The sequence below is a fragment of the Trichomycterus rosablanca genome, chromosome 11 (assembly GCF_030014385.1).
Source record: "Trichomycterus rosablanca isolate fTriRos1 chromosome 11, fTriRos1.hap1, whole genome shotgun sequence".
Classification (NCBI taxonomy): Eukaryota; Metazoa; Chordata; class Actinopteri; order Siluriformes; family Trichomycteridae; genus Trichomycterus; species Trichomycterus rosablanca.
The window spans coordinates 26,183,736-26,209,614 of record NC_085998.1 but is presented as its reverse complement, the minus strand read 5'-3'; the positions used below and the strand labels follow the sequence as shown (position 1 = coordinate 26,209,614).

General features: G+C 37.6%; 1 protein-coding gene across 6 annotated transcripts in view; it reads left to right on the top strand.

The window, feature by feature from the left end:
- Positions 1-25,879, top strand: part of ripor1 (RHO family interacting cell polarization regulator 1) — a 124,330-nt gene that overhangs the window by 56,964 nt on the left and 41,487 nt on the right. For 5 of the 6 annotated variants that reach the window (XM_063004108.1, XM_063004109.1, XM_063004105.1 and 2 more), the window contains exons 2-6: positions 11,479-11,602; positions 14,204-14,356; positions 23,544-23,622; positions 24,552-24,575; positions 25,070-25,123. In XM_063004108.1, the coding sequence (XP_062860178.1) occupies positions 11,505-11,602; positions 14,204-14,356; positions 23,544-23,622; positions 24,552-24,575; positions 25,070-25,123 (408 nt within the window). In that variant the 5' untranslated portion in view covers positions 11,479-11,504. Of the gene's footprint in view, positions 1-1,170; positions 1,203-11,478; positions 11,603-14,203; positions 14,357-23,543; positions 23,623-24,551; positions 24,576-25,069; positions 25,124-25,879 lie in introns of those variants that run through there. The other variant, XM_063004106.1, reaches the window with a different exon arrangement.

Sequence of the window (25,879 nt, the reverse complement as noted above, 5' to 3'; positions counted from 1 at the left end):
TTTAAAACACAAAGCCTGACACTCAGCAGCAACGCATGAGAACAGGTTGCGGGAAAATGACGCTCTTAGCTCATTTTCATTATGAATTTATTTAACATTTATTACGCCCGAATGTAAGCGTAAAACAAGATAGACCCTGCAAAAAAAAAAAAAAAGAGAAGGAAGAAAGAAAGAAAAAACTTGAATATCGCGGTGATGCGGTTGCTTGGCATGCCCTGCGGTTGGCTGGTCTATACCGCAATATTTTAAAATTGCGGTTAGCGCGACAGCCCTATGTGGAGGTATTGATAGAAACCAGACATGCAGCTGCAGTTCAGATAAATTGCAGAGGTTTTATGATTGAGATGGCAAGAGCTGCCTAAAGCTAGTTGAAGTTGTCCAGTCCCAAGATGACAAGATACTAGAGAAAATTAGGACCTAAATGGCTTCCATTAAGGAGAAAATGGTTGAATCCATCTGATGGTATAAAATACTAACCTGCTTGACTGGGTCAGGTTAGTAATGTGATCAGTGAAAGAAGGCTGTTTATTAAGGAGGTTTTTGCATTCTTAGATGATTTAATCAGAGAATTTCCCAGGTTGCGAAAAACTTGACCTGAGTTTGGACCTCCTGGAATATCTATCAGCTGATCATGTGGGGTTTTCAAGCTCAGTCTTGCTGGGGTTTAGCTTCAGGTAATAAGCTGACATGGATAATGATATGTTTGCCAGACCTGCTGGGATGCCAGCTGACACATGATTGTCTGTAAGATTGAAGGACAGACAAAGCTGACTAATGTTCCCAGACATTCTGGTCATCTGGTCACTGCTTCCTACACTCATTCAGGTCTAAATAAAGTTCTTCTGTAGAATCAAGTGTATTGTTTAACTACTGTAATTCTGAAGTAGGCGTTTCAGGTTTATCATTAGGAAACCAGGCATGGGGAGAGGCAGGAAGACTGTGATGTCAGACCGGGAAGAGCAAGGGAAACTGGGAGGAGGAGGAGGAGAGGGAGTAAGCCTTTTTCCTGGAATAGCCACTGCTTCTGTCCCTCTGCCTTTTCATTCTCTCAGAGGCTTTTAGTATCAGCAAAGAAGATGAAGCAGCCTTGGCCGACACTGATTTCTTTCTAAAAAGGATTTCTAAAGTGCTGAAGCAACCCTTAAAAGTTTTGGTGTGAAATAAAAAGAAGTCGCTGTCAGTCATGTACAGTGGATATGGAGGTACACTTTTTAATTCTTATTAATTCTTATTAATTCTTGCCAGCACAATCACAGACTTGTCAGATTTTGAAGTTGGCAAGCTTTTGGTGTCGTATTTTTCTTTGATTTTCAGTGAAACATTGTTGGCGGTGTTGGGAAAACAGTTGTTGAGAAAACAGTTGTTGGCAGACAGCTGGGTGGTCTTGACTAGATAAAACTGATTGGGACTTAAGAGCTTTATCTGTTTAGATAGTTGGGGGTTTGTCTGCTGTCTCATTAGCTGATAGCCACTACACTGTATTTTTGTATGCTGATCATGTGCTTCTTCATCATCATTGTGTTATCTCCTGTTTTATTTTTATCTGACTGCTTTCTGTTAAATCAGTTAAATGTCCACTGTTATTTCCATGACATTGTACGGACAGTAAAAAACACTTGTGGTTTAATTCAAAATATTTTTGATCACCTCACTATTTTAATTCTTGTCAACATCTGAGTGGGAGGTCCAATATCATTAAGTGACTCCTGGCTATGTTAAGATAAAGAGGTGGAAGTGAAACCAAAATAAAGTGTTCATAACCCCTGACTAATGCCTCATTTACATCTGCTGGGAAGATTTTCGGGATGCCAGAACATACCATTATTCAAATAACATGCATTGGTTTGTATAAGCATATACATTTGTTGACATGAACAGTTATTACAGAATTAGAGAACATAATTAGAGTAGGTTTGAGCAACCTTTGCAGATACGCTTTAAGCTTTGCCATATTTAATTATGCACAGTAGTGATGCACTGATCAGATATGAAGTTGAAATTATACTTCGTCATACATTTTATGGTCAAAAGTACTTGGACACCTGACCATGAGGTTGTTGGACATCCCATTTCAGAAAGCAAATGGCTTTAAAATAGAGCTGCATCTATGTGATCTTTTCAGCTATAACAGTCATTCTTTTGAGAAGGCTTTTCACAAGATTAAAAGATGTCTGTGGGAATTGTGTGCCACTTTTGTCAAAGAGCATTTGTATGTCGGCACTGATGGTGGTCAGGAAAGCCTTAATATTAATCATCTTGAATGGTGCCACCGTTCCAATGTGACGTTTACTTGGCTTGCTTGCTTAAAGTAAGTCAGCTTTGTTAATCTGTGTGTGAGAGTATTGGGTAATTACTGTTATTGACTGATACTTTGGTATCCAAAAAATCACCATCACACTTTAGTATAAAACCAAATCAATCAAAACAGAAAATAAACCAGAAATATGTTTCAGGCAAACTCATACTAGGCAAACATAGAAGAAGATGTGAACGTGACCTACAATGTGTTATTACTGTATGTTTATTGTTGGTGATGCATTGACAGATATCTGTTTTCAGGGGTTTGGTGTAGTTGTATTAGAAAGCAGACCTCTCTGGTTCTTGGCAGGAGAAATTGAACATCTGGGTGTATATGGTTTGAAATCTGAAAGCTCAGTCGGCACCTCAGGGTCAGTTAACCCAAACGGAGCAAGAGGTCAGTAAGGACAGAATGTGACCTCAGGCATGTAGCTTTGGTTTACTATAGGGCTAAAACTACACTCTGTAGAAACCTACAGTGCTACAGAGGGTCATTACTTGTAGTAATAGGTTCAAATGTTTGATGTTTTTGTTATTTAATCAGCAAACAAAAGCCCCTTACGCTTAAATTTTGTGGAATTACTGCTTTTGTCCCACTGTTATTCACTTTTAGTTTTATACCTATTCACTCTTGACAAAAACATGTTCCACATGATGTAATGACATTCCATATACAATAAATTTGATGGAATTTAAATTTGTAAGAACAATTTGTAACAACGTACTTGGGTTATTTTGAGTAGATTATAGCAGTATGGGACTGTCTTTCATTCAAAAAAAATTTACTCTTTGGCAAAAATGGCTGACAGCATGGCTTAAGCAGTTTAGTTTTACAGCAGTGTAGATTTTATGTAGGGTTGATAGCAAACAGTTTAGAGATGGAACGATCGATCGGCTATGAATCGGTATCGGCCAATTTTTAATCAAAATATGCTATCGGCCGATATTTTCTAAAAGTTTTTCTAAAAATTTTCTAAAATCCGATCGTGTGATATATAAAGACCACGTTAAGCTTAACAGCTCAGTGGATTGATCCAGACTTTGAGCTACGAAGCACCAACCATCGCATCAAAATTCGTCAACAATCGTACAGAAACCATCGTGAAAGCTCTTCATGACCTAAAATAACATGATTAACGTTGTGCATCATACATACGATGCAATTTTGCTGATTGAAATATTTACTTTAAAAAGATAATTCAACACGGTCACATCTGAGTCGATTCTATCAGCACATTATATAAACTCGTGGTTCACTTTGGTAAATCGTAAGCGGTTCTTGCTTGTGATGTAGATGAGAACAGAAAACGTTACAGAGCCAATCAGAGGCAAAAGTTTATTCATTACCAAATTTGTTAGTTCAGGATCATCTGCTGAACTTTTAGGATCATCAGAAAACTTTTAGCTCCTTAGACGGAACAAGTCTGACTCGGTTATAGATCTGTGGTAATAGCAGTTTAATTAAGCTTTTTAATTGAGCTTTTTAATGTAAGAGAGTCACACAGAATGTTCTGTAGTAGCTGGTGTTTATTTAAAACCATGACATGTAATTAATAACAGTAAACACGGAGAGATAACTGAGAAGAGAAACTTACGCTTTGCGAAAAATGAATCGACTCGTGAATCACTTTAAGCGATACAGTGAACAGATCATTTCTCTTAAAGGCACAAACACACACACGTGCGTGCTGCTCCGGTTTATTTTCACTGTGAGGCTCTTTTTAAGTTTTTTTCAGACTGAACTGGATAACATTAAACCTGCGTGTGTGTGTGGTCAGTTAGACTAATGAAATATGTCTCCTGTGGGTAAAAAAATAATTGTTTGATGTACTTTATTTACTGCTAAATTTGCAAACCTTCCCCCCCCTGAAAGGAGATCGGAATCGGTGCCAAAAACGGTACATCTCTAAAACTGTTCATTGCAAGCGGCAACTAAAAATGCTAATCATACATTGCTTCTGTTCAGTCGGTATATTAAACCGCTTCCAGACAACATTAGTGTAATTATTATGAGATAGTAAACAGAGTTTTACCTTTATACTAGAGCATGATGCAAAATTATGTATGTTAACAAAACAACACAAAAAACACATTACACACAGATCCACATCTGCGAAGTTTACCCTGCAGTCTGACTCTGTACTGAGGCAAGCTGGCTTCATTGTTTGTGACTTGAATGTGTAGTTTTTTTTCATGATTCAAATAATATAAATGCATACAAACGTTTTTCTTGTGGATTAAAAACCCAGCTGATGCATGCACACCGAGGGTGGGTTGGGTGTGTTTCTAATTGGTGCTCTTTATCTGTACAGACTGTAGCTTCTCTCAATAGCATTTTAACCAATAGCATTAATCGAACAATGACTTCTATGTCAGTTATCAGTTAACCAGTTAAAGACATAATTTCTATAATATCTGGGAAGGTGTATGTGTAAAATGGCTAAAGTGTTTAGTGGCTTTTCTTGGTTGAGAGCAAGGGGTGGCAAAAGTAAATACAGACAAAGAGATGTAAGCTTTTTACTTCAATGAAAGGAAGGAAGGAAGGATACTCGGTGTGGGTCAAAGGGGATTTCAGTACAATCACATGACTGGTAACATTTGTCTTCACAAGCGTTAAAAAGAGTTTTTAAAGTTCTGTTGTTTATACGTTTTATTTATTTATATGTAGAATATGTTGTCTTTCTTTAAACAAAGAAAATATTCAAGTTCTATATACTTGTCGTAGTGTAATAATAAGTTACTGAAAACCACAGGTCTATGTCAGTGTTGGGTTAACAATATAATACCACTTTGATTGACTTAAACATTGCTATTAAACACTATTTTCACTAAACTTGAAATAAGAATTATCGCCATTACAATTTTCTCACATTTTTGAAAAGCATACGTTTATGGCAAATCAAAATTCCAAAATTATTTTACCTTGATAGTTACCAATATTATTACTGTCATTGAATCTTTGTCTACTGCCAGGATTGTGTGGACACTCAATTTAATACCTTTCACATCCACACCTTTTGGCTGAAAACACTTACTAATGAGAGTAACTTTTCCCTGTGCTCTAGAAAGGTGTCAATGACTCCCTTTATACCTTTACTTTTTTTTTTTTTTTTTTTTTTTTTTTTTTTTTAATATAATTACATGTTTGTTTATTAGGATTTTAACGTCATGTTTTACACTTTGGTTACATTCATGACAGGAACAGTAGTTACTCATTACACAAAGGTTCATCAGTTTCACAAGGTTATATCAAACACAGTCATGGGCAATTTAATATCTCCAATTCACCTCACTTGCGTGTCTTTGGACTGTGGGAGGAAACCCACGCAGACACGGGGAGAACATGCACAGAAAGGACCCGGACCGCCCCACCTGAGGATCGAACCCAGGACCTTCTTGCTGTGAGGCGACAGTGCTACCCACTTAGCCACTTTATACCTTTACCACCCCCTTCTCTGAGACCTTTACACTATTTGGCCTTCTACACTATTGGTTAATAATAATTAACATTTTGGGAAATCTTAAGCACCCAAAAACAATTGTTGTATAATAATAACAATTACTATTATTATTATCATAGTATTGCTGCCAAGTAGATTCTGATTTCTGGTGACCATATGAATAATTTGTCTCCAGAACATCTTGTCTAAGTTGTTTTAGGCTTCTTAATGGTGGTTCATTTATTGTTCTTCTAATTGTATCCATCCATCTTGTTGCTAGTTGACATTTTCTTGTTCAAGCAAAATTGTTTTTGCAATAAATTGGTTCTCTTAATATGTCCAAAGTAAGAGCATTTCAGTTTGGTTATCTGGGCTTTTAGTGAGAGGTTAGATTGATTTGGTCGAGGATCCATTTGTTTGCCTTTGGTGGTGGTGAAGACTTATGAGAGTTTTTCAGATGGCAACAGCATTAATATTCCCCCTGTCTTGATTTTTTTCTTGTTTAGCTTAAGTCTGGACAGTTCTTTACATCTAAAGACTTTTATATTTCCTTAATTCTTATTCTGTAAAGTGCCAGTCCATTTTGTATTTCCTACCTGGTGAATCATTTGCTGTTAATAATTGATCCAAGTAGGCACAAGCTGTCCACCACTTGACATCTTTATCACTGGCAGTTATTGGTCTTTCCTGCTTTCATGACATTTGTTGTCTTCGTATTGAGCTGAAGTCCCATAATTTATTTTATGTTTCTTAACCCAAAGTGCCTTTTGGTTTTCTGAGTGTTGTCATCCACATAATGAAGGTTATTGCTGTTTCTTCCACCAATAATAACTCATCAGTCATCTTTCCTCAGTCCTGCTTCCCTCATTATCTGTTCAATGTACAGGTACAACAGAAATTGTGACATAATGCAGCCTTGTCTAGCCCCTTTTGCTAGTGTACTGTCATTTTTTATGACTGTGGTTTGTTGATCAGTGTAGAAATTCCTCATTGGAACAATGAGATGCTCTTGTATTACTATCTTCCAAAAACACTACTTGCACATCTGGCAGTTCTCATTTACGGCGAGGCTCTAGACGACGTTGAATAATCTTTGTTATCATTGTATTGGCTTGTGATATGAAAGAGACTGTAGGATAGTTTGCACTCTTCTTCTTGTCCCCTTTCTTTTGGTATTAAAATAAAAACTGACCTCTTCCAGTTTGTCTGGCCATTGAATCATTATGTTTATCATCTTGTATGTTGGGTTGAATGTTTTACTGTTCAAAAGACCATAATTAAGCACAAGAAAACCTTTAAATGAAAGGGGGTAGTTTATGGAATTCAAAGTGGGCTCTTTTTTTAATGCATGATTGCATGACAGAGCAGCTGAATTATAAAAGATATAAAAAGTCGTGACTTCTAATATGACATATATCTACAATGAAAACATTTTATCCTTTTTTGTAAATGAAAAGGAAAATAATCTTTTAACAGCTGTTTGGCTGATATGATGGGTCTCTTTTGGTTAGATGGTGTCCTGCTGTGTGCTATGATGGTAAGCAGTTGGTGGCCTCCATTTACTTTGTTATTCTGGAACGGTCCTGGAATAAGGCCAGACAGCAAGAACAACAAAGCCACCCTGATACACAGGCTTTGAACTGCACAGTCAGGCATGCTTCATTTATTATAGTGGACAAATTATTTAATCTTACCAACATTGATTCTCAGCGGATACAGATTTGAGGTAATTGTCCACCATCCAGGGTCACGCTGGTAACACTCGGCTCAGGGGCGACACTAAAGATTCAGGCTTTGGAAGATGTCACTGTTTTTACCCAATAAAAGCATCTAGGGCTTGTTACAGGGTGGGACAGTAAAATAAAACAAAGACAGCTATGAGAAGAGATGATGTGTTGCTTGCCTTGCTTACTTGGGTACAAGCAAGAGGAGGACTATCAGACTGAAGGTGTGTGTCTAAGTTAGGTTGTATTTTGGTGGGGCAAAAGAATATCTTTGTGTTTTTAATAGTAAATTAAATGTATTTTGTTTACAGTAGCGTTCAGTGGGAGCCAGCCAACTTGGGTTAAGTCAAATAAATGTGAAAGCTAACCTTTTTTTGTCGCCTTGATTAAAATTTATTTTGTGGAGAGGAGGATCAGCTTGACTAGAAATATTTTTTGTTGACTAAAAATATGCTATTATATATTATACGTGTGTTTTGAATGTTCCTTATTTGTAAACAAGCTCATATGTTGTAAAATAACTACTTGACAAAGCAGAAAGCAGCTTTTACTCTATTAATTTATCACAATGCAAAAACACATGAAATTAGCTGTTGATGTTGCTTTTTGGCAACTAGAAGCATGGTAATAAACTTAGAAGCACAAAATATAGGAGCACCATTAAAGCACCAATTAAAAGAGACTGGAACTTCACTTAGAAAAAAAAAAGTCTTTTTGAGTCTTTTTTGTCTTTTTATCTTTAAACTTAGAAACACAGTGCTTTAGAAACCACCCCAAAACCAGAGTTTTATTTCAGAGATTTAACAGGGTTTTTCTGAAGGTGTTTTGATGCACTGCTGTACTCATACGGTCTCTTTTATATATAAAATACATCACAAAGTTACCACTTTGTATAGTGTTATGTGATTTGGGATACAGCCGCTTCAATGCTCTGGTATGGTATGAATATTTGGAGCGTTGGGGAGCATAGATTGTCAGTTGTCCTGATAAGTTGATTTATTTGTCTAGCTTTACTGTTTATGCAGTCACCTGTGTTAACATTGTTACCATTTCTGACTTCTCAGTTTGCATTATATATCCTTTACATTATTTTTTCATAACTATTAAGCAACATTAACAGTAGCAAGGAGTTAAATCTGCCCCACAGTCAGTTGTGAAAACCTGTGATTAAGTTTTAAACTTGTAGTTTCCCTCTCTAAGTCTCTGCTCTGTTAGAGTTCAGGGCTCAAGAGTTATCACTAAGCACAATAGAAGAGTTTGTCAATAAAATAACTCTGTTCCCCACTATGCTGGCAAACACAAGTCTCAATTCTCAGTTGTCCATCAAAATGGTATTTCCCAGTTTATGAAATAACTCAAACAGATTCCATTTCAATTAAATTCCATTCTTTTAGGAGCTTTATTAGCATGGCCACTTCCTCTTGCTGTTGGAACCAGTTGTACAAAGAGCCGTTTTACATTCACATGCTGTAAACACAATGTACATTTGTGCCCAACTTCCTCTTGGCTTCCTCAGATTAGTGTACAGTGGCATACTGTTTGTGTTTTTGCCACATTAACAGGTGGCAAGAAGGAAAAAAAATATATTTGTAGATTTGTTGAATGTTAGCTGTAAAAAGTCACTGGACAATTACTATTTTATTTCTAAACTTTTTCTGATCTATGTGTTAATTACATGGGGCTTTGTCTTCATATCTAATTAGTCTGGGCTTGTACAAACTTTATGTAGAGAGCTAAACCTCAGACACTCATTTAGAGAAATCATACCATACCAGAGCTGCAAAGTAGATCCTGCAGAGTTGAACTGGTTTAAGCCCCACCACTACCAGGTGGCCACTGTTGGATCATTTAGCAAAGCCCTTAACCCTCATTTGTTTGGATTGTACATGGTCACTATTGATAAGACACTTAGGACTTAAAAGCATCTGCTAATTACCATAAATGTAAATGTAACTTAAGGACAGTTCCTCACTTATCAAATGGACAAAAAAATTAATTTCCCTGAAGCTTCTCATCATTAAAAAACACACAGAAGTTCTTTAATCTTTACTGTTACAAGATTCAGAAGTACTACATCTGCAATGCAGATATATGTCCTAAAGGCATCAAGCAATAGAGTTTACCGCAGATCCTGTTTAGTCCATAAATAGAGTAATTAGCTTTTGCCCCAATTTATATGAATAGGCTTTGCTCATTGGTGCATTTTACATTAGCTTGCAAGTTCTGCTTATCATCAACATCGGGGACTTTATTTCTTATGAACATAATTTTAGCAAATTACCCTATTATTTCACCATGGTGTGAATGAAGATGGGCTGACTGATGGCACTATAAGATGGGTAAAAATAAACTGCTTATTGTGCCATAACATCCATTCATCTTTAGAGACATTGTTATTCATATTTTTTAGGTTCTGGTTGGTCCAAAGCCTACCCAGAATACACCACAGACAGGGTGCCAAGTTACCTTTTAGAGATTTCCACTTAGTGCCGTGTTTAGGAGCTAGGAGGGATCATAATCAGTGCATTTTTCTGACTGGAAGTTTATAGGAAAACATGTTCTTTGTAAGCAGTATGCATTTTATACTACTTGAATGCTTGATTTAGTCAGGTCTAACTGGCTGGCCAAAAGCTTTCACCCTGAAGTAGACTAAGTAGAAGAAGGCTATCTAGGTACTAAGTATGCACTCATTAAAATGGAGCCTGCTCAGAACATATGATGTGTGTAATATTTCACTTAGTTCTAATTTGAGCTGGACCCAGCTTTAATAAATAGTCATAAAAGTCCAACTACATTATGCTCAGGAAGAAATTCAGTTCATGTGAACAAAATCTTATGTATAAAATGACAGCTTTATTGTACATTTATATCAAAGTAAAATTTGCTCTGCCTGGCATTTATTGTCTATAAAGACAGGCTAAAGGAATTATGTGAAATGCGGGAAGCAGCAGATGGTTAATAGTACATAGTCATTTTGAGTATAGAGTACATTTTGTGGTGTGACAGCCCAGATATTGTTAAATGGTGCATAGCTGGTGCTAATGCTAAGAGGGTGAACTGCACACTGTACTAACTTGTGTGCATTTAACAGTTTAGTAGAAAATACAAAATACACTCTTTCTAGTTTAATTATTTTGTACTTGCATTGATCTTAACACACAGTTAGCTGCTGATTAGAAACCATTCAGTAACCGAGTGACGTTCTCTGGAATGGCAAATACAGAAGTCAAGTCAAGTCAAATATATACATTTATATAGCGATTTTTACAATGGACATTGTATCAAAGCAACTTTACAGAAACCAAGACAGAACACTGTTACTGGCTGTGAACTGACCTATCAGAGTAGTGAGGAAGGAGAGTAAGGAAGAGATTTGGCATGGGTGGTGTCCAGGATGTTTCCCAGCTAATCAGAATAGCACTTCTGGAGCTTCTCTTAAACTATTGTTTCCAGTGGGAAGCAGTGACCCTCCATGATCTCTCCACAGGAACTGGAACACAGACAGGCCTTACTTAGCAACAAGGCAAAACCTGAAGAGCTTAGTGTGTATTGGAGAGTTGTCAAGCAGTTTGCAGTTGTTTACATGCGGTGTTTGAAGAAGTGGGCCTCATTTTAATCTGTTAGTGTTACAGACGTGTTTTTGAAACAGCTGGCTCACAGATAGATGACATGTTTATATACATAGTTTGTAGACCTACATCACAAACTAAAATTGTTGTTTTAGTGTCCTTTTGGATGCTAAGTAACATATAAAAATATAATAAAAGTGATTCATTAGCAGTGATTGACAAGCTCATGGTGTCATACTACAAAATAACATAAATGTAAGTATCATATTAACAAGTCTATATTTAATACAAACAGTGAACAAGGCAGTAATGTAAAACAATAAGATAAACATCAACACATTGAGCTGGTCACTAAATGATTTTAAAACATGATGACAAAATGTCTGTTCTGATTTCATTACTGTTTGCACATCCTCTGATATATTCTCTTTTGCTGTGTGTTTACAGGGAGCCCCTCCAGAGCAGTGTCCACCATGTCCCTCTCTGCACGGCCTACGCGCCGGGTCCTTGCCAGGTCTATCACTAGGAGCCAGTCCTTTGCTGGAGTCAACTCCCACGACAAGCCCTACAGGTTAGTCAATGCAAATACTTCTACACATCATCCAGCAAGAATCATTAATAGGTGGAACCATTTTAAGCAACAGCGTTTACAGTAAAACCCACACCAGAAACATGCCATTTGCAGATGCTTTGCACCCCATCTAATTATTAAATTCACATGGTTTAGTGAAGTAAGAAATAATACCAGTAAGAAATGAATTGTATACAGAAAATTATATGCTTCTAACTTTGCAGCAACGGCTTAGGAAAGGCTCTTTCCTGTTCCAGCATTACTGTGCCCCTGTGCACAAAGCAAGGTCTCTGCAGACATTTTGAACAGTTGTGGAATGAAGTGGAACAACAATTGAGGCTTTTTTAAGCAACATCAGTGCCCTGCCATACAAATGCTCTTTTTAATGAATGAGCACAAATTTCTACAAACAGACTTCGAAGTTTCACAGGTCACACAGAGGTCACACTGTTTTAATACTATTTGTTTTTGACATGGGATAGGTAACAAGCTTGTGGTCATGTGTCCAGATACTTTTGGCCATATAGTGTCTAGGGACTTGTCATTTCATTAGCTACATCTACAGTACCAGTACAATTTGTAAATGCACAGATACTGATTGTAGCCCTTGTGTGCACATTTGTTAATCCAACTGTACCTCATCTATCAGTAGAAAGGGACCATTATGGGAGTCCTACAACCGATATTATTTCGGTGGTAGACTGTTCTCAGCATTGCAGGGACAAACTAAAAAAATGACTAAAAACACATTTACACTTAGGTAAGTTCCAGTTGCTCACATATTTTTTGTTGAGAGGTCACACCTGTCAGGACATCCTGGACAGCCCATGTTTCCTTTAAACTGCACAACTCAGCATGACCAACATAACTGCTCAAGAAAAGATTTGTCCTTTTTAAAGTTACACGTTTGCATTTTAACATTATGTAAAGAAACAACTGTTCTTATATCTAAGACTATCAGTGTTCAGTCACGTCAAAATTCATAAGGTCAGGCACTCATGTTGAAGAACATGAAGGCCTTGCTCATAGTTAATTTCTAAACTTAACCCATCCAAGTGTTTAGTGGTGTTGAGGTCAGGGCTCTGTGCAGGCCACTGGAGTTCCTCACTATACAACATGTTAAACCACACCTTTACAGTCTCTTAATTTTTTTATTTAAATGGTAGTATTAGAAAGAAAAGATTTCTTATGTTTTCACTGACCAACTTTATTGTACAGTGGTACCTTGAAACTCAACGTCAATTGGTTCTGAAAGTGGCGTCGAGTTTAAAAGACGTTTCAAAGTATGGTGTTGTTTTTGACACTTATACACTAAAAATAACACAAATATAATATAAAAACACTGAAATACCATTAAAAAACAGTTTAAGGGAAACGTTTAGTTTAAGGCTACAAATTTCTTGACGAAGGGTGTCGAGTTTCAAAGATTTTGAGTTTAGGGGACATCAAGTTACATGGTACCACTGTATTTTGTAAATATGAACACATGTAGAACACACTTCAAATTTTTTGGGACAGAGACATGTTTAGTACTATGTTCAGTCACCTATTAATGAGACTTTTTAATAGTTTGGGAACTAAGGACTAATTGTTGCAGTTTTGCAAGTGGAGTTTTTCCTCCATTCTTGCTTGATACATGACTTCAGCGGCTTAACAGTCTTTGGTTTTTGTTGTCTGATTCTACTCTTCATGCTCCACCATACAAATTGTAAATAGGAGACAGAGCTTGAGCCAGAGAACTCGGAGGCATTTCTGCATAGAAGTGAACTACTTTGTGAATTAGAGTTTCAGGTTGCATTACTTGATGCAGCGTTGAACTGTGTTAAGTAACAGTGGTTTTCTGAATTACCCTTAAGCCCATGTAGCTACATTTATCACAGTAGCATTACGGTTTCTCGTGCAATGATGTCTGAAAACTCAAAGGTCATACATATTCAATAGTGGTATCTAGCTTTACCTTATAGGAACTGAGATCTCTCCATACTTGCTAGATATTATAAACAGTAGAAGGTGAAAGACTAAATTATCTGCAATCTTGCTATTAGAAATGTTCTTGTGCTCGGCAATTCTCTCCTGAAGTTTGGCTTAGAGTGGTGAGCCAAAGTTGCTTGTAAAGACTGCTCCTTTGGTGGATCTTCTTTTTATACCAATCACGATTCCCTCACCTGTGTGGTGTTGTGAGCATCACATTTTAAATGTTTTTTTTTATTTACAAAATACAATGAAATTCATCAGTGACAACCCCACCCCATCCCACATATGAGATCCTTCTGAGAGTAGTATTGTAAAACCAGTGTGTACATGCTGATTCCTCATCCACAAAGAACTGGATTAGTAATTGCTAGACAGTCTTTGTGATTAGTTAACAGATATTATAAACCAGAATTGTAATTTTAACTGTCATGTAACTTTACTTTTGTTGTTCTTATTGTTTGTGGAAGAATGGTTCTGTTGTAAATCACTTTGTACACTTGTTTTGTTTGTTTAGATTTTACAAGATGTTTGTGCTGGAATAGGCTGCAGTCAGGTCTGGAAAGTGAATTTAAAAGGGAATGCTTCCTAACAGTTTTGTATTACTTGGATTGTTTGGGTGTGTTTTAGGAGCCTCTCTGTGTTTCGCACCCCATCAACTGTGAGGAAGACTCCATCTAGAGCAAGTAGGATGTTTACCCTCTCTGCTAAGTCGCCACCTCCAAAGGTGCCTCAGCCTGAGAGACTTGATGAGGTCTATGAGGCCCTGAAAAGAGGACTCCAGTGAGTATACACCCATAAGCACCACCGCACACGTACACACACGTTATTTTCATTTATTTATTATTAGCAAACATGTTGCTGGTGTACAGTGGTGAAATCAAAGCACCAATACCAATATAAAAATAAAATGCATAAAAACATTTTTATGCAACACAACAAATATGCAATTTAGAGGTTGTGAGAGTGGTATTGGCTACAACTGGCATCTGAATAACCACCAGATTTATATAGCGGAATAAAAGACTTCCTTTTTTCACCTTTTTATTTTTGTAAAGGATAGGCTCAACCCGACACACTCATCCAATAAAACTTAGGGCTGTCACACGATAAAAAATTGTAATCGAGATTAATCGCGATTAAAGAACAAAATTAATCTCGATTAAAATTTTTAATCGTGTGACAGCCCTAAATATATATGTATTCATCTCAATTAATCGAAAACTAATAATTAAGCAAAATTTGAACAGTTATGCACATTGTTATTGCAAGAACGTGTTTACCAATAAAACATTCATAAAATATGATAGAATTATTAAATCTAAATTCATTGTAGAAAGCACATTATCTGACAAAAGTGAGGATCTTTTCCTGTTCATGACCCTGACACTGAAAACAGGTGCACCAATCATAATGTTTTGATCTAATATAAGGCATCAATAAAGCATCAAAACACAGATATGATTATTTCATAGATCTATTAAGAAAACCCTTTAATACTGTGTTTGTGCAGAAAGAATACTGGAAAATACTGTTCTAAATTACCATTTAAACATCTATAAATACCTGAAACAGTCAAGTTAGCAGACATTATCTATAAGTAATTGACTAGCTATATAAAAAAAGTGTTAATTCAAACAGTCCATGTAAACGCTTAGTCCATATAAATATCAGATACGAATGTGTTTTTAGAAAACTACAAACATCACAAATATAAATCATGTTCATAACTATGTGATAGAATAACCTGAATGAACTGTACAGGGTGGGCCATTTATATGGATACACCTAAATAAAATGGGAATGGTTGGTGATATTAACTTCCTGTTTGTGGCACATTAGTATATGGGAGGGGGAAAACTTTTCAAGATGGGTGGTGACCATGACCATTGGATCCAACTTTAGTTTTTTCAATGGGAAGAGGGTCATGTGACACATCAAACTTATTGAGAATTTCACAAGAAAAACAATGGTGTGCTTGGTTTTAACGTAACTTTATTCTTTCATGAGTTATTTACAAGTTTCTGACCACTTATAAAATGTGTTCAAAGTGCTGCCCATTGTGTTGGATTGTCAATGCAACCCTCTTCTCCCACTCTTCACACACTGATAGCAACACCGCAGAAGAAATGCTAGCACAGGCTTCCAGTATCCGTAGTTTCAGGTGCTGCACATCTCGTATCTTCACAGCATAGACAATTGCCTTCAGCTGACCCCAAAGATAAAAGTCTAAGGGGGTCAGATCGAGAGACCTTGGGGGCCATTCAACTGGCCCACGACGACCAATCCACTTTCCAGGAAACTGTTCATCTAGGAATGCTCGGACCTGACACCCATAATGTGGTGGTGCACCATCTTGCTGGAAAAACTCAGGGAACGTGCCAGCTTCAGTGCATAAAGAGGGAAACACATCATCATGTAGCAATTTCAAATATCCAGTGGCCTTGAGGTTTCCATTGATGAAGAATGGCCCCACTATCTTTGTACCCCATATACCACACCATACCATAAATTTTTGTGTTCCAACAGTCTTGGAGGGATCTATCCAATGTGGTTTAGTGTCAGACCAATAGCGGTGGTTTTGTTTGTTAACTTCACCATTCACATTCACAAAAGTTTGCCTCATCACTGAACAAAATGTTCTGTGTAAACTGAGGGTCCTGTTCCAATTTTTGTTTTGCCCATTCTGCAAATTCAGTGCGCCGATCTGGGTCATCCTCGTTGAGATGCTGCAGCAGCTGGAGTTTGTAAGGGTGCCATTTGTGAGTAGCTAATACGAAGGGATGTTCGACTGATGCCACTCTCCAGTGACATGCGGCGAGTGGGCTCTTGCTGAATGAAGCTAGGACAGCCACTGATGTTTCTTCATTAGTGACAGTTTTCATGCGTCCACATTTTGGCAAATCCAACACTGAACCAGTTTCACAAAACTTGGCAAGCAGTTTGCTAACTGTAGCATGGGAGATGGGTGGTCTCATAGGGTGTCTTGCATTGAAATCTGCTGCAATGACCCGGGTACTGCGTTCACCAGACATCAACACAATTTCTATCCGCTCCTCACGTGTTAACCTCTGCGACATGTCAATGGCTGTAAACAAAGAGAAGCTTGTAAATAACTCATGAAAGAATAAAGTTGCGTTAAAACCAAGCACACCATTGTTTTTCTTGTGAAATTCTCAATAAGTTTGATGTCACATGACCCTCTTCCCATTGAAAAAACTAAAGTTGGATCCAAAATGGCCGACTTCAAAATGGCCACCATGGTCACCACCCATCTTGAAAAGTTTTCCCCCTCCCATATACTAATGTGCCACAAACAGGAAGTTAATAGGCTTGTTCGACTTAACCCGGCGCTGCGCAGACCGATCGCCGCCTGGCTCGGTACGGTGCATGCCGGTTAGTTTTTTTTGTCCGACTTGCGTCGGCGCCACCGGCGCGTCTCGGTGACAGACTCGTTATAATCTCGCGAGAGCGGGGCGGCTGCAGGCGGCGGAGCCAGTCGCTGCAGTTGCTCTCCACGGGCTGCGCTGCCTGAGAGACGGCTTGATGACGACAGAGCTGAATCCTCATTGGCTAGAAGCTCCGCTGAATCCTCTGGCGGTTGTTTCGTTTCATTCTAAAATGTAAATCTCAGTTTATTTGTCTTAAAGACCTGATATGTGCGAAATACTATCATGCTTTCTAGTAGCATGACAGTTTATTTTCGTACAAATTGCAACATATGTCATAATTATCATTCCATATCATGAAAAGACTCAAGTAGGCTACCTGATATTTCTTTAATGTAACAGATCTTTTTATCTTGATGTTTTTCTAGAACTTCTGATGGTTCTTGTCTTCTAATTGTATTAATATAAAGCAATCTAAATTGCTTTAATATTTTATATCTTAACTGTTTTATTACCACTATTACTATTACACTTTGATTTATTTTTCATTTTTCTCTGTAAACTTTGTAAACATTTTAAAAATGCTACATGAATAAAAATGTGTGGATGAGCATGGTGTCATGTTTCTTTACAAGAACCAAGGTCAGAAGGTAAGCTGTTCTGGAAGAACAAAACAATCTTGTCAGATGATTATTGTGTTAAGAGATTCATCTTCAATAAACCACAGCCACTATTCATCATCAATGCCTAAATAACTGATGTGTCCATGCTCGAAGAAGCACAAACTTCTACACAATTGTACAATGTACTTATTAACCACATTATTCATTAATGAATCATACTGGGCACATTGGTGAGCATACTGAAGTTTACTGTTTAACAATGCATCTATAAAATACAGTGGTGTGCGAACATTTGGGCACCCCGGTCACAATTACTGTTACTGTGAACAGTTAAGCAAGTTGAACATAAAATGATCTCCAACAGGCATAAAGTTAAAGATGACACAAAACATTTTTTTATTATGTCTCTATAATAAACTGCATCTTGGTTGTGAGGTTGTAGTGAATGCTGTTCATCATTCTCTTTATCCTGCACATAATCACCTTGGTCTCCTGGCTCCAAGCAAACATTGTGTAGAATGCAACAAGCTGACACTGCTGAGCTGATGGACTGGACATTCCTCATGTGCAGGCATCAGAGTCTCCTAAACTTTGCTTTCAGAAATCCAGTGAGAATGATAAAATAGAACTGTTTCCTCTTAAAATATGCCAAGGGGTTGTCACAGTATGGCTTCTGAATATGAATGTGGCATCCATCTACTGCACAGATAGTGTTTGGAAATCCAGCTGCTTGAAAGCCTAACAAAGAATTGTGCAGGGTTTGTCCTAAAGGACAGGAAATGTGGTGTGCCATGTGTGTATTTACCAGAGTACAAAACTCATGGAGATTTTTGGCAAGAGTGGATTTTGTGATACTGAATCGGTCTGAAATACCCCTATATGACTCCTGGTTCGACAGTGTCCATAGACAGGCTAGGACACTCTTTGTCAGTGGCAATTTTGTTTGCTGTGGATTCATATAGACAGGGCCAAACGTGTTTATAAGATCCTAAATAGTAAGTGAGAGAAAAGACGGTTATCATGATAACATTGAAACCATCTGGATGATTATGTGGCTTCCACATACTCTACGTACCTCCACTTGTCCTTTGGTGAGTCTGAAATGACCTCTAAATTCTGAGAATTTAGATGTTGTCCCCCTATAGAGGGGGACAACATCCTCTACAAAATGTTGTGTTTTTGGAACAAGCCTAAAGAAGGGTAAATGTGATTAAGTCCTTACGTAGACAAAATAATTATGTAGACCAGGGGTCCTCAAACTTTTTAACCAAAGGGCCAGATTACTGTTCTTCAGTGTTTCGGGGGCCGGACCGCAGGTGAAATAGTAAACACACCCAAAAAAGCTATTTACTATGTATACTGGATGTATTGTCTGTGCTTTGTATAATTGTAGTTCATAATGATAATGCAGAAATTGTATTTATTTCAATAATTTCCATTATCCTACCTCGTACAGTGTTTCCTTAAAAAATCAGTGTGAACTGTGAGCCTGCTTTTGCCTGACGACAGTAAGCGTCAGGTTCCATATTTGTTACTGCCAGTCAGCCCCGGTTCTGGACTGCTTTGCTTGGGGGGGGCAGTAAAACCTAATGAGGGGGCATGTTGATAGTCATGTTTTTGAAGCCAGAAATATATTCAAGGCTTGATTTGTGCATGAATGATGACAGCCAAGCTATTGATACTGGCTTAAAGTGATGTATGAGGTAAAGAAATAAAAATGCATGTTTTCGAACTTAAACTTAAAACCCAATGATTAAAAAATACATGTTGATTATGTAAATGGAGAAAAAAGATTATCTAATTGTATTTCATTTTAATACGCCCCCTTAATTAAATTGCCATTACTAATAGAACAACTCTATTTCTTGAAAGGCTTTAATACAAATTTAAGTCAAAGCTGACAAATGTACCTACACACAGACTGAGAATATTCAAACGTGGAAATAGGAATGAGTGAGAATATTTATATTATTGGGAAATTAAAATATAAAGAAAACAAAACAATACTAATTCTGTAAAAAAAAAAGTGTTTACCAGTATACCTGCCTCTCGCTCACACTAACAGAACATATACTGCCGAACTGAACTGTTTGGGGCAGTCTGCCGATTTTTATATGACTCAAAGAGCCAATCAGGAATAAGCAAGGAAATATCTTCACTGTAAAACAAAATGCATTTTTGTGATTGGTTCAGCATTGTGCTTGGGGGGGGCAAAGACACAATTTGGGGGGGCAAAGACACAATTTGGGGGGGCAATGCCCCCCTCAGCCCCCCCCCCTAGCGCCGGCCCTGCTGCCAGTCATAATAGCTAATACATGTTGATCAGTGAGTCTGGATCTGGTTGGAGATTTAAGGTGTTTCAACTTCGAAAAAGTCTGCTCACAGAAGTAGATGCTGTCGAAAACGGTAGTTACTTTGAGTGCATGTTTTATTGAGATCGGGGAGCAATGGAAAGAGAAGCATAAAAATTAAACAATGTGCTTGAGTTTTGATTTTGGATGCATAAATGCCTTGATCTCCGGGAGCAGGTCGTTAAAACATTTCAAAACTCGCCCCGACTCATCCAGCGGATCTCAGTAAAGCACATCTTCAGCTCAGACAAGAATTCCTGAAACTGCCTGTAGTTAAGAGCATTAGCTTTAATGAAATTAACACAGGACACGAGGATTTTCATAACAAAATCCCACTTTGCAACACAGTTCAGTGGCTGCGGTCACTCATCTCTCTATTGATGCGCCAATCACTCCCCTCATGCTCGGAGCGCCACCCGTTGGATCGCTGCCGTATAATCTACTGAGACTCCGGGTGGCCAATTTTCCTCTGTTATTTTTCCCCCGCTATAATACTGTGAGTTCGAAGATGAACAGTGGCCAGACAACATGTATTGCTGCAGTGGTTAAAGGGGCCGGTCAAATTAAAGCATCGGGCCGTAGTTTGATGACCCCTGATATAGACAGTTTGGACTTTAAGCCACTTTGACACAATATAATTGCAGTCTATTTACCATATACACAACCATAATGATTAAGGTCTGATTAAGTGCACTTTATAATTTCCATCTAATTATTTTTGGAACACTTTTACATTGTTTATCACATTCACAGATTCTACCTTGAACAAACCATATATTTGGAAATATGTATTCTTACGTTTTCATGTGAAATGTTTCAATAGTCTTGAAAAATAGGCTACTTAGTTTAGGTCTATTTATTTAAATTGTTGTAGACAGATATTTAAATCTATTCATTAACATAAATATGTGTTTGATAACATGTTTGTTAGAACTTTTCTTTCTTTTTTTTCAATCTACAATCTACAAGATGAGTGAATGAGTGATGAGTAAAACTATATTTATTTACAGAAACTTATTTTGACACTTTATGGTCATCTATATTCACCACTATGGATTTGGAAAACAAACGCTGGGCTTAACCTGCTCAATGATCAAGAATGTTTAGTTCGATTTCACGCAAAAGCAGAGCTATTTCTACTGCATTCGCTTCATCAGCCACGCAGAACGCAAACGCCGCGAGATCCGCTGTAGCTCACGTGGGTTGCAGGTGGCGACTGTCCGACTTGACGGCTTTCTTTTAACCTCCTCCCCCAACTGCAACCGGCAGCTCTCGCTGACCACCAAGGCGAGGCGCAGTTCATCTCGAACAAGCCTAATATCACCAACCATTCCCATTTTATTTAGGTGTATCCATATAAATGGCCCACCCTGTAGAGATGAAAGATCACGCAGAGTTTCACTTTTTACCGGAGGGGGAGGAGGCGGAGCTACGCGGTTTTGATGGACAGCTCTAGCAGCCAATGGAAATACTTGTTACAAAGCTTGCGTGATTTCATTCATCTTTTCATCAACACGTAAAAAAAGTGAAAACCGCTATAAGTAGTTTATCATCGGACAATTCATGTGCTTTACATCCTAATTCATCTGAAATACAGATAATTACCACAGAGACACACATGTATATGCCAAATAAAAATAGTTAGATAAAATTTTTTAATGTTGATTAATTTTTTTAATCGCGATTAAAATTTTAACGCGTTAATCGCGTTAATTAACCCGATTAACGACAGCCCTAATAAAACTGTTATGACGTATTCCTTTATAATGTTCATGTTTTTTATTTTCTATTTTATTGTTTTTCCTTTTTTTCACACAGTCTAGTCATATCCAGTAATAAATTCATGCTTAGTCATTGTGTCTCCCCCCTACAACCTCTCAGCCAATTGTATGTCCTTATACCCAACTGGATATTTGACAGCATAGCAGAGATTCGAACTGCAGAGAGCAGAGAGTTAGCGCATTAGTTTTGTTTGTGCTTGTGCATCATTTTCCATATCTGCCCAAGTAGTATGTGTAGCTACAGCATTAAAGTCTCTTTTTATCCTTTAATGTTATATGTTGAATGGAAAAGTGCCTTTTATTCATCCTGGTTTTAAATTAGTTTTCAGACAAATGTTTGTTTAGCTATTAATAACCAAGTAGATAAACAAATGTGGCTTCCTCAAACTGAGTCACAAGCAGCTATGTGATCTATTTGGAGCAACCACAGTTAGAAGGAGGGGTCTCAGATTGTACACTACAGTACAAAGCAGTTCTGACCGACAGTCTGCATACACTGCTAAATACAAACTCAAACCACAACCACTTTCTGACACAAATTCTGTCACTATTATGTAATAGGTGTTTATGTCTATCTTCATTCTGTCATAGAATGTAACTGTTGCAGAAATCATGACAAACGTGTCCCTTGTGTTTGACTTTAGCTATACACCGATCAGCCATAACATTTCAACCACCTCCTTGTTTCTATAATCACTGTCCATTTTATCAGCTCCACTTACCATATAGAAGCACTTTGAAGTACTACAATTACTGACAGTAGTCCATCTATGTGACAATGACATGGTGGTGGTGTTAGTGTGTGTTGTGCTGGTATGAGTGGATCAGACACAGCAGTGCTGCTGGAGTTTTTAAATAAGAATCAGAATCACTTTATTTCACCAGGTATGTTACACATACGAGTAATTTGTTTTGGTAATACACATGATAATACACATAAAAATACACATAAAAATACACATCATTGTACACATAATTATACACATAATTGTACACATGATACTCATGTATGGCATGTAACCACCAGTCCATGTGCTGTCTGGTCTGTTAAATATGTATTTAACCAAGGGAACAACTGTGGTTAAGAATTGTACCGTGTCCACTCTATTAGACACTCCTACCTAGTTGGTCCACCTTGTAGACGTAAAGTCAGAGACGATTGCTCATCTATTGCTGCTGTTTGAGTTGGTCATCTTCTAGACCTTCATCAGTGGTCACAGGACACTGCCCGTGGGACGCTGTTGGCTGGATGTTTTTGGTTGGTGGACTATGCTTAGTCCAGCAGGGACAGTGATGTGTTTAAAAACTCCATCAGCGCTGCTGTGTCTGATCCACTCATACCAGCACAACACACACTAACACACCACCACCATGTCAGTGTCACTGCAGTGCTGAGAATGATCCACCACCCAAATAATACCTGCTCTGTAGTGGTCCTGGGAGAGTCCTGACCATTGAAGAACAGCATGAAAGGGGGGCTAACAAAGTATGTAGAGAAACAGATTGACTACAGTCAGTAATTGTAGAACTACAAAGTGCTTCTATATGGTAAGTGGAGCTGATTAAATGGACAGTGAGTGTATGAACAAGGAGGTGGTTTTAATGTTATGGCTGATCAGTGTACATGTACGCTGGGTATTCTAAGAGGTTTTTGCTTACAGGAATTGACAAAAGTAAGTGGGGAAAACCTGTTTTAAACTGAGGTGGTATTTAATCCTTTTTCTGCATTTTTGAGATTCTCTGGGAACACTGGCCTTGATGTACAGTGCACAGCTGAGCTGCACAGAATCTGACAGCTATTTAATAGCTGATGTTTGTGGTTTCAGATCTTACCTGCATGTTCGTCAGATGGAGCTGGACAGTCTAAACCATCAGATTAAGGAATCTAAAAGGAACTCGCGCCTGGTGAGAAGAAGAGACTTAATTTGTAGACTTTATTTTTAAAATTCACATCTGGCTACATCACACATTTTATTATCAAATCCATTGTTTTCTGTTTTCTTAGGCTTACAAGCTAAGCCATAGTTTCTTTTTCAATACATTACTGGCTATTGTTATACATATTGTACTTACAATTTATATGATTCTGGAAATGTGCTATATACTCATGAGCCAGAACATTCGGACCACTTCTCAAAAATGTCCCTAACAATGCCTAATTTGTAACAATTGTGCATGTGATGTTTGGGGATATATTTGATGTTGTACTGATTGTATTTACTCATAGCGTGCATGCTGAATGCAAAAGATGTGATGATGATCAGGCTGAAGACTTAAAGACTTTGATAAATGTCAAATTATTATGGCTTAAGGTGTTATTGAAACAGCGAGGAGCTGATTTGGCAGCTGTTAAGGTGGTCGTAATGTTTTGGCTCAATGATGTAGAAGTAATGTTTATTATATCTCAGTAAATGTGATGCTTGAGGCTCTGTACCACTCTAGCCATGTTTCTTGTCATTGGTTCATTGGTGTACAGAAATCATGCCTATTATTCTCCTCATTAGGTTAGAAAGAGCAAATTCACCATAAATTAAAAAGAAAGTTTTATGTGTATGGTTTCAGGTTCAGTCAGGAAGAATGTAAATCTTAACGTTATATAAAGCTTTTGTTAATCTGTCCTTGAGGACTGTTAGCTGTCCAGCATTGCTTAACCAAGTAATGATTAACACTGAATACCTGGTAGAATTGTATAAAAGCTGGAAAAGAGCAAACATATGAAATGTCTGATGGTCCCAGAGGACCAGTTTGGGAAATTTTGGACAAGTCAGTGTTCAGCTTTTTATTGAGTGCTGTTTAAATAATATTTTGATAATTTTTTTCCTGTTTGTTTGCAGGGATTTCTTTATGAACTGGACAAGGTAAGTGATAGACTGTCTTTTATTTACTATAGTTACTTTTTTCTGGTCATTCTGAAGTCTTGGGATAATAGAAGACATTAGAAGTAGCACACTTCTAGAACATCTTAAAACTAATGCAAACCAATCAAAGAGATTGCCCAAAAACAAGCTGACAAAGTGATCCTAGCTTGCCATTTTTAGGAAGTCTGTGAACTGTGAAGCTGTGAGTCCAGGTTTGCGTTTTAGATATAAAATTTTCTTATACTGGAATTACTAGTCGTGGCTTTGTTGCACTTTAATGTGATTTAATTCTTCCTTAGATTAAAATAACCAGAGACCACTTTGTTACTGCATGTGAATAAACTGTCAATGCCACCAGTCAGTATTGTCAATAGTGTTTAGTAATTCAAGCTTGACAGTGGTACAGCCAGCTGAAAGCGATTTTGCAGAGTACAGCAAAAAAAACTATTGCTGTCAGACTATGTCATGTAATGCTTATGCTCTGTTTCCTACAGCAAGTCAAGGTGATTGAGAGGTTCATGAGAAGGCTGGAGTTCCACCTCAGCAAGGTAAACACAGTGTGAGCCTTACTACAGTATATGTAAAGTAGGGTAATTTCTGTTAGCTCTGTATGAATTTTTTTTTACTGTGTTTCTTCAGAGATTCAAACTATTTAAACTTTAGCTGGTTAGTTCTTTGTTTTCAGGAAATGCATTGTGTTCCACAAAATAGAAAATTAAAGAAAACCTTTTGAAATAAAAAAAATAATCACTTGCGTGAATCATTATTATACATTTACGTATTAGATACACCTATCTGCAATATACATTGATTGTTTTTTTAAGCTACACCTACCATACAGATGACCTTTGTGGCCATTCAATTACTGACTGTAGCCCATCTGTTCCTCTCTACACTTTGTCACCCCCCTGACCCAATTTATTAATTAAAAGTTTGTTTGTTTGTTTGTTTTTTAGGATTTTAATGTCATGTTTTACACTTTGGTTACGTTCATGACAGGAATGGTAGTTACTCATTACACAAGGTTCATCAGTTCACACAAGGTTATATCGAACACAGTCAATTTAGTATCTCCAATTTACCTCACTTGCATGTCTTTGGACTGTGGAAGGAAAACAGAGTACCCGGAGAGCAGGGGAGTACATGCAAACTCCACACAGAAAGGACCCGGACCGCCCCACCTGGGGATCGAACCCAGGACCTTCTTACTGTGAGGCGACAGTGCTACCCACTTAGCCACCGGTTTGTTTTGTATTAGGGTTGTTGGAAGGGAGGAGAACTTTGTGCCAAGCAAAAACACAAAG